This window comes from Notothenia rossii (assembly GCF_949606895.1).
Source record: "Notothenia rossii genome assembly, chromosome: 6".
NCBI lineage: Eukaryota > Metazoa > Chordata > Actinopteri > Perciformes > Nototheniidae > Notothenia > Notothenia rossii.
Genome location: NC_136909.1, coordinates 48232152 through 48241601, shown reverse-complemented (window position 1 = coordinate 48241601; position 9450 = coordinate 48232152). Strand labels below are relative to the sequence as shown.

At 41.6% G+C, this 9450-nt stretch overlaps 1 protein-coding gene across 1 annotated transcript; it reads right to left on the bottom strand.

Moving 5' to 3' along the window:
- Positions 1-1235: 1235 nt before the first annotated feature.
- On the bottom strand, positions 1236-5494 carry LOC307045253 (uncharacterized protein). Its single transcript, XM_079690785.1, has 3 exons — positions 4794-5494; positions 2593-3845; positions 1236-2323 (listed from the first exon to the last, which is right to left on the bottom strand). The coding sequence occupies exons 1-3, from the start codon at positions 5136-5138 to the stop codon at positions 1921-1923; spliced, it is 2001 nt and encodes a 666-aa protein (XP_079546911.1). The 5' UTR covers positions 5139-5494; the 3' UTR covers positions 1236-1920.
- Positions 5495-9450: the final 3956 nt, after the last annotated feature.

Below are 9450 nucleotides of genomic sequence, written 5' to 3'. Positions count from 1 at the left end.
AGAGGCTTATTATACATCATTAGCAGAGCCGACAGGCAGGAAGACTCGAGCACACAGCTCGCGCTTCATTATAATATATAAAAAAAGCTCGCGGCCGCACATTAATCCGGGTCCCAGACCCCCTCCCATACCCCAAAATATTTTTATTGCAGATCTACATGAATCACACAAACGACCTATTTTGGATTCAAAACGAAGAATTCCGCCGAAAGGTGACAAGTTTGCATCCCTGGACAAGATAACCAAAATCCTTGAATCTACACACAGCAAATAAACTCAAATGACACAACGAGATGTAAAAAGGAGATCACACATAACTGACCGCTTCAATCTGAAGAGCAACAAAAACAAAACACGGGAGTGTATCTTGTTCTTGTGAACACTAATGTTATCCACGGCATACACAGACACCACGAAGTTCTTAAGGAGAAAAATAGTTGCTAAAACAAAACACGTTAGTGTACCTTGTTAGCTAGCTGACATTAACCTTAAACATTGCACTCATATTACTCACTTAAACCTTGTAAAGCCGGTCCCGCATGCTGACTCTTACAGAACCGCTCCCTTTCGTGTATGTACAGCTCTCAACATGCCCAGACTTGTCGTGATTTTCACCTCGTTTTATACTTTTTCGCCTCATTCTAAAAGAAACAGGTGAAATTTACTAACGTGACAGCCATCTTTGTGATGGTGACGCGTATTGTGCGAGACCAGAGACCTGTAGTTCACTGAGCGGTTTCACACAAAAAAAAATGTAACTTCACAGTTTTACGACACATTTTTATTTGTTTGACTTGCAAAATGTTCTTTTAATTTGACAAACATCATATGTGTCATTCGTGGCACAATTCAAACGGGATCGAAAGATGACTTTTCTCTCTCCATTGACGTCAATGTATAATTTTCCGCTTCCGGGGTCCCATGGGTCGGAAGTAGATGGGCGGGACTTCGCCTCTCTATAAAAAAAAAAAGACAAGACTCCTCCGAATGCGGCCCGCAAATGCATTCTTCTTTCCCCAGATTTAGAGGATACATCTGATGTACACTCCGTGGTCTACCATATCCCAGGATGCAACGGGTGAAGGTGACGAATGAGTTTTAAAAAAAATATATGGCTAACGTCCCATCAACGGCTACAACGGTTTCAGCTGGATTCGTTTTTAAATGTACTCACTAGGGTTGCCAACTCCCAGAGTTTCAAATAAGGGACACATCTTGGCAGCGCGGCAAAACCCCCCATGTTTGGGTTAAACCCCTCAATTCCAGTCTAAATTTTGTGTCAAACACCCAAAGTGTGAGGTTATAGTTAGGTTATAGACATGAGACATGAGAAACAGATTATCGTTCAATCATTTATTTTTTCAAATGTGCAAAACAGTTGTCTTTAAATAACTAAATAAATCAGTGCAAAACACACCTTCTGAACAAAAACATAAATATACACCTTCTGAACAAAACACATAAATATAAACCTTCTGAACAAAAAACTGTGTGTTTGAGATGTAGTGCAAACATATTTGGCCTCTTTGAAAGAAAAAATAGATTAGTGCAAAACACACCTTCTGAATAAAAAACATAAATATACACCTTCTGAACAAAAAACAGTGTGTTTGAGATGCAGTGCAAACATATTTGGCCTCTTTGAAAGAAAAAAGTAGATTAGTGCAAAATCGTAAACTAAAGAAAAACACACCACCTGTGTGTGTGTGTGTGTGTGTGTGTGTGTGTGTGTGTGTGTGTGTGTGTGTGTGTGTGTGTGTGTGTGTGTGTGTGTGTGTGTGTGTGTGTGTGTGTGTGTGTGTGTGTGTGTGTGTGTGTGTGTTTGTGTGTGTGTGTGTGTGCACATTAAAGCAGAAAAAAAATACTATTGGCAAACCCCAAAACTGCCTATGGAACAACCAGAGACGATGTCACACAACCCTATTTCTTCCACTTGTATTTTTGTTGGCCTTTTGCAGCAGCAAGGAGTTGTCTATCCACCAGAGATGCAGTGTAAAACTCTGAGCAAGACTCTTCATAATTGAGAGTGACAATCAGCTCACTCTTAATTAGTTCAACAGAGCATCTGTTCCGCACATCTGACCATTTATTTTTCATCAAAGAAAAGACCCTCTCCACGTACCCAGTAGAGGAAGGGATGCTGAGGACAAAGGACACCACAGCCAGAATGTTTGGAAGGTCAGCTGCCCGGCCCCTGAGAACTGCTACCCACCTCTCAGCTGTTCCCTTCAGCTCCCAATCATCCTTTGACTTTGTGAGGTGATCGAGGAGGCTGTTTGCCGTAACACACTCATCAAAGAGCTCATCCATGGAGAGGTTGAGCCTGCGAATAGAGATGAAACTGGAATTCAGTTCAGTAGCATTATTAAAAACTACTGAGACACTTGTTGAATTCATTTGATAAAATGTTATATTAAAAACAACACATAAAAGCCCCGTGCATTTGTTTGCATTTAAATAAGACATGATTTGTATGATGAGAAGTATTTATGTATAATTTTGTTTTTTATTAATACAAGACAAAAGTGGTGTGCATAATATGCCAGTATAAAGGGAATAAGTACAAAGTGGTACAGTGTGTGAGTTACATACCTGGCAACTAGGTGTAGCTTCTCAATGATCTTTTCCATGTCTTCATATGAGATGTTCCCAGATGTCAGACAGAGTGGCTGCAGGTAAAAGAGCCAGTTTTCCTGAGAGAATGTGAACCACTTCTGCAGATAAGTGATGGCAGTGTTTAAGAAGGCTGTAAACTCTTCCCTGGCAAGGTTAGCTTCAGATGGAATGAGACGCCGAAGCTTTTGTTTGGTGAGGTAGCCATAGAACTGATCATCTCTTCTCTTGATTAGTTTTCTCAGAAAAGAGTCCATGATGGCATATAGGTCAGCAGATGTGGTGGCATCCCTCTCCAGTTTTTTGACCGACTCTTCAAAAAGCATCAGGACATTGTTGCAGAAGAGGAGATACACCTCTGCAAGATCAGCCTCCTCTTCAACCCCAGCTGCATCTTCAGGCAACCTCAGCAACTCTCGCAGCCGCCTTGGACATTCATCACCGAGGCTGATGAAATATGACTTCAGCGCAGTCCAGTTCTCCAACAAGCGGCTGATTGCAGGGTTGAGTGACAGCCATCTGGTCACCACATGGCGCAGAATGTCATGGAACTCTACATCCAGAAACTCACAGAACTCCTTCAGGGTCTCTCTCCTTTTGGCAGAGATGGAAAAGTGACCGTACACCTTCAGGACAATATTTTCCACATCAATTGACAGCTTATCCAAGGCATGTTTCACGGTGTTATGGACCACATGTGCATGGCAGTTGCCACGGAGGATCTCGCTGTTGGACTCCTTCAATTTTGTGAAGACAGAGTTATGGATGCCATAATTGACATTTGCATTGTCTGCACTGAATGCAGACACATGATCCAAAGTTAGACCCATTTTGTCCAGAGAACTTTGGATTGAACTGGCTATCCCTGCAGCAGACTCATCTGCATTTTCAACAAAGTCGATCAGCCTTTTAACAATGTCCTTCTCTGGAGTGAAAAACTGCACAGCCAAGGGAAACATCTTACGATTGCCTCTATTTGAGGCATCAGTTTGTAGAGAAAACTGGAGCGGCTTCACTTCACTCTTCAAATGGCTGAGTACCTCTTCAACTGCCTTTGGTGCCAGGACATCAGTGACCACTGCCTCAGCTTTTGTCTTCCCACACGACATCTTTTTTGCGATTGAGGAGTCACTTAGTGTTTGCAGGGTCAATTTGAATGCACAATCAGATGAGTTATAGCTCAAATTATGTTTGACCGTGTGATAAACATGGGCTACCTCAGCAGCAGTTACCTGTAAAAGAAAAAGAAAATATCACTATACATATAATCATTGTAATATAATATTATATATAATATCAAATACTACCTGATATGTATTACACATGTATATACTAGCTGTTTGAGTGTGTATAGGTTGTATATAGTATGCATTATTTTTTATTATGAACAGAGGTGGGTAGTAATGAGTTACATTTACTTGAGTAGCTTTTTGGATAAATTGTACTTTGAAGAGTAGTTTTAATGAAAAATACTTTTTACTTTTACTTAAGTAATATTGTTCTAAAATAAGAATACGGTTGGCTGCTCTACCCACCTCTTGAATACAATATATATATATATATATATATATATATTCCTTCCCTCCCTCCTTGCTTCTTTCCTTTCTTAAATCTGTACTTCATTCATTCCTTCTTTACTTCCATCCTTCCCCCTCTTTCCTTCTTTCCCTCCTTACTTCTTTCCATCTTCCACTCCTTCCTTCCTACCTTACTTGCTTATTTCCTTCCTTCAATCTTTCCTCCTTCCTTCCTTCTTTCCCTAGCTCCTTCTGACCTCCCTTCACTCCTCCCTCCATCCTTCAGTCCTTCCTTTCCCTTGGTGTCCTCTATAGTGGACACAATTAATTTCTGGGTCTCCGGAGGTGAATAGTAGTTTTAATGAAAAATACTTCTTACTTTTACTTGAGTAATATTGTTTTAAAACAACAATACTCTTACTTGAGTACACTTTTGGCTACTCTACCACCTCTGATTATGAATAAATATTAGTCATTACATCTACTTGCATCATTATATGATTAAGTTGATCATATATTGTTTAAAAAATATCACAGTGTATCAGTGTTGGGGTACTTAATTACATTGAACATTTAGCAGTATGAAATTGACCAAACAAAATGTTTGTAAATGTAGGTTTAATTTAAATTCATATACAAAATTAACATCCTTATTTGACATACCAAGTTAGCCTCTGGAGTTGCTGGACGAACGAGGAACTGTGTCAAGGCTCCCTGGCTTCTCCTTTGCTTCTCTGTTTTCATGTGGTTTTCACCTGCAGCATGTTGTTTAACGTCAGTTAGTCCTCCGTGACTAACTGAAAATTGTCGGCGGCAGACAGTACAATTTGCCTTGTGCACATCGTCCCTTGCGCTTTCTAGCCACACGTATTCTTTTTCCCACTCAGTTCTGTAGTAACTCTTTCTTTTCGTCTTTTTCTTCGGCGGAGGAGGAGGAGAAAAGTTGTTTTTTGCATCACTTTCGGACTCTGAGGAGGTAGTTTTGTTTGTGCTTGTCGTCGGCAGCATCTTCCATGTTGGGCAGGACGAGCAGCATGGAGGTGAAACGGTTGCTAAGATACGATACGTTATAGTGATTGGCTCCTCTGCTGCATGACTATGAGTATTGACCAATGAGCTGAGCGTGCATGCTGCTGCTCCCACAGCTCAAGATAGCCCCCCCTGCTTGTGTGTGTGTGGCTCTGAGAGGTGCGCACGCAGTCCTCAAGAGAGCGAATGACTGAGAATCACCATAACGAGCGGTCATTCTTCCACCACCCCAAAATACGGGACAAGGTGCGTCCCGTATCAGTTCATTACGGGACAGGTACTTACGTTTCCAAAAACGGGACAATCCCGTATTTTACGGGACAGTTGGCAACCCTAGTAGGCCTACTCACCCAAATAGTAAACGACATGAAAGAAAAGTAAACCTATTTAATTTGTGTATTTAAATATACGGGCAATTGGAGATGTCTTCTTTATATTACATGTAAAATAATATGAAGTGAAAATATTTCTAAACCCTGTTTGGTTTTCATATTGTTGGGATTCATTATGAAGCTAATTTATTTATTTAACTGCTTTTGTTATACAAATCTTACTGCAACAATTTTGTCTTGATGCAACAATTTTGTCTTGATAGGGAGCAAGGAGCAGACTGCGCAATTTATCCAGATGCGCGGGGAGAATGAAGCCCTCTTCACGGGGGCCTGTTGCGACCTCGGGAAAATAATTTAAACATATTATATAACACCAAAATAAGTACAGCTAGAACTGAGTCCATATTGAACAGTTTTGAAAACAGTTTTGAAAACAGTTTGAAAACAGTTTGAAAATATTTTGCCTAGTGTCAGAAATTATTACCGGCACTTGTGACTGCAGCTGGTTGCTAGGTGACGGGGGCGGCAAAATGTAGGGGTAACTTCCGGTGACGTACAAGGACATGCTCCGCAGACCGTCTCATTTCGCAGTCCGCGGAAGACCCAAGCTGGGTCCTCCGCGGGCTGCGAGGCTGGGTCCTCTGAATTGGGACACAGCTGAAGCAACTGTAGCTAACTAGCTAACGAGCTAGCTAACTTGATCAACGTTAGTGTGGCGGATCAATGGAAGAGAAAGGGAGCGAGATAATGCCTGTGTGTGTGTGTGTGTGTGTGTGTGTGTGTGTGTGTGTGTGTGTGTGTGTGTGTGTGTGTGTGTGTGTGTGTGTGTGTGTGTGTGTGTGTGTGTGTGTGTGTGTGCAGTCATAAACAGAACACAATGTTTATATTATCTCCTTATTTCAGACACAGATGAGAGCTCCTGGTCAGCCTTGTGGACTGAAAGTCAGGCTATGGAATTTAAGAACAGGCATCCTCGGTTAGAGTGGAGGGACAGAAAGTTAGGTAAATGTCAGCACACATGCAAAGGAAAGCTGATCTAAACAAATACATTCATAAAGTCAATGACTATGCAAATGTAAGGAGCCCCTAAACTAAAGGGACATGGAAAAAAAAAAATGGAGAGAGAAAAAAAATAAAGTCAGGAAAACGTATTCGTTTCTCGTGCGCACGAGAAACAAATCCGTTTTCCGTAATTTTTTTTTTTTTGAGAAAGTTACCGATGCACCAAGAAGGAAGTGGAACACAAATTAGACAACCATTTCATTGCAGACTGTTATGTTTACGTGGGGAAATGACAGAGCATACATTATTTGAGATAGACTATATTTTGAAGTCAGACTTAATTTTATGGACATTTCGGCCAGGGGTGTAGAGCTATTGGTTTAAGCACCGGATTGGCAAAACAGGAGAGTTTGTAAACCAGTCTGCTTTGATCTATGAATTAATGTCCGTGACTCGCAGAGTACCTGTTTCCCCCGCAGCTGTTTTATAGGGAAACAAACACTCAACACACACACAGAGCCAGTGGCGGACAATTTGCGAGTGATTTTTCAAGTTGACCGTCTGTAGTAATAGTGCCGCGCACATATACCATCAGGGCGTTACTGATGGGGTGCGGCTGCGGAGTGATACTGTGTGTATGCAAGTCCGCATCTAGGACGGATCTATGTATCATGGCTGTAGACCTGTTAAGTAATAAAGATACCTCATACAAAGGTCTACGGATTCCTTATTACTCTCCATGACCTGCGGTCAACTATATAGCATAAATGACTATTACACCGTCTTTCTTGAACAATCGGAAGTGTTGCCAAACGTTTGATTTGTAGGTATTTTTCGGTGCGCTGTGTTTCTCTTTCAACTCAACTTCCGTGTGTGTTGATAACTGAGACTCTCGTTCTCCGTAGTGGCGAAGCAAATATCAAAGATCGTCTCTGCTGAACGTTGACAAGATAAGGGGATTTTATATGAATGAATCGGTTTTTTACCGATGCAAAGACGCTACGCAATCGATGCATCGCCCAAAAAAAAAAGTTCAACCCAAAATGTAGCCGATGTGCACTCTTTCAACCGGTGCACTCGCATCTTGAACGTTTATGCCGGTGCACCGATGCGAATCGGTGAATCTTAACATCTCTAGTGTGTAGAGGTGTGTGTGGTTAAAACGGCCTGTGGTCACTCTTTATAGCTGTTCAATGAAGGTAAACACAGAAGGCGGTGCGTAAAAGCTCTTTGAGCGCTGGTGCTGCTCTTCTCTGAGTTACACGTCCCGCTGCCTCCTGGAGTGACCACACACCCCTGGCCGAAATGTCCTTAAAGTGAAGTTTGAGTACGAAATATATCTCAAATAATGCACTGTCATTTCCCCACGTAAACATAACAGTCTGCAAAGAAATGGTTGTGTCCTGTGCGCTTCACTTCCTCCTTGGCGCACCGGTAACTTTCTCCTCCAAAAAAAGTCAGGATAACGGGTTAGTATCTCGTGCGCACAAGATACTTTCTCGTGCGCACGACTTAGTATCTCGTGCGCACAAGAAAGTATCTCGTGCGCACGAGATACTAACCCGTTATCCTGACTTTTTTTTTTCTCTCTCTTTTTTTTTTTTTTTTTCATGTCCCTTTAGGGGCTCCGTATAAATGAGATTTAATTCATGGTCATGTTAAAAGTGCATTTAAAACATTATTATTATGTTAGTTATCAGTAGTTGTCAAATAATTAGCTATTGAAAAAGTGGAACATTTTTCTCCTTTTATCTGCTTTTCATGCATTTGTTATCCATGATGTAAATATTGTAAGCAGTTTATTAAATACTTTTGAGTAAATCTTGGCTCTTTTCTGCAGATGTTATTGGTACAAACTTGTATTATGCTAATTAGTCATGGTTTTGTTTATTTCCAGGTTGTGCTCTTTGCAGCGCTACAAAATCAACAGGTGTCCTCACAGAACAACGAGTGTCTATGTCTGAGGAGTGGGTGCACTTTAAGATCCAGTCCTCAGATTCAAGCAGATCAACATCTCTGGCCTCTTTGAGAAACAAGATTAGACGACATGAGACGTCCAGAGCACACAAAATAGCCCAGGAGCTCACGGAGAAGGGTGGACAGGATTTAGTTGGAAATTTGGTGAGAGCTGTGTCAGAGGCTGTGTTTGCAGAGACATATTCTGTATTCAGAACAGCATACTATCTTGCAAAGATGAACCAACCTTTTACTGACCATGATAGTCTCATTGAGCTTCAGGAAAAAAATGGTGCCAACATGGGCACTAGTCTGCACTTAAGGTACAGTTCCACAAAAATTGTAGAACACATAGCAAAAGAGATGCAGAAAAAAATAGTTCACAGTATTGTGACGTCTTCAAGAAAGTTGTCTGTTCTCATTGACGAGGCTACATCCATCAGCCACAAATCTGCAATGATTGTCAACTTGAAAGCCTCAGTGGATGGAGCTACTCCTGAATTTTTGTTTCTGAAGCTGGTTGAGCTGGAGAGCCAAAGGGCAAATTATATAGAAGAAGCTCTGCTGAACTGTTTGGACACTGCAGGCTTCACTAAAGAGTGGCTTCAAAATAACTGGGTCTCATTTGTTTCTTATGGAGCCAGTGTCATGTTAGGCAAGAACTCTGGTGTGGCAACCAGGCTGACAGCAAGGTACCCTAACCTCTTCACATGGCACTGCATGAACCACCGCTTGGAACTGGCTGTATCTGATGCTGTGGATGAGGTTCAGGCAGTCAACCACTTCAAAGTGTTCCCAGAGAAGATCCACAATCTCTAAAGTCAGTCCAATAAAAATGCACGAGAGCTTCTGGTAGCAGCACAAGAAGTGAGCTCGCAAGTCCTGAAAATTGGCAGAGTTTTAAGTAGGCGATGGGTGGCCAGCAGTTTCCGTTCTGTAAAGGCTGTGTGGACATCATATGAAACACTCAATAGACACTTTGACACTTTGCTGCAGGTGAC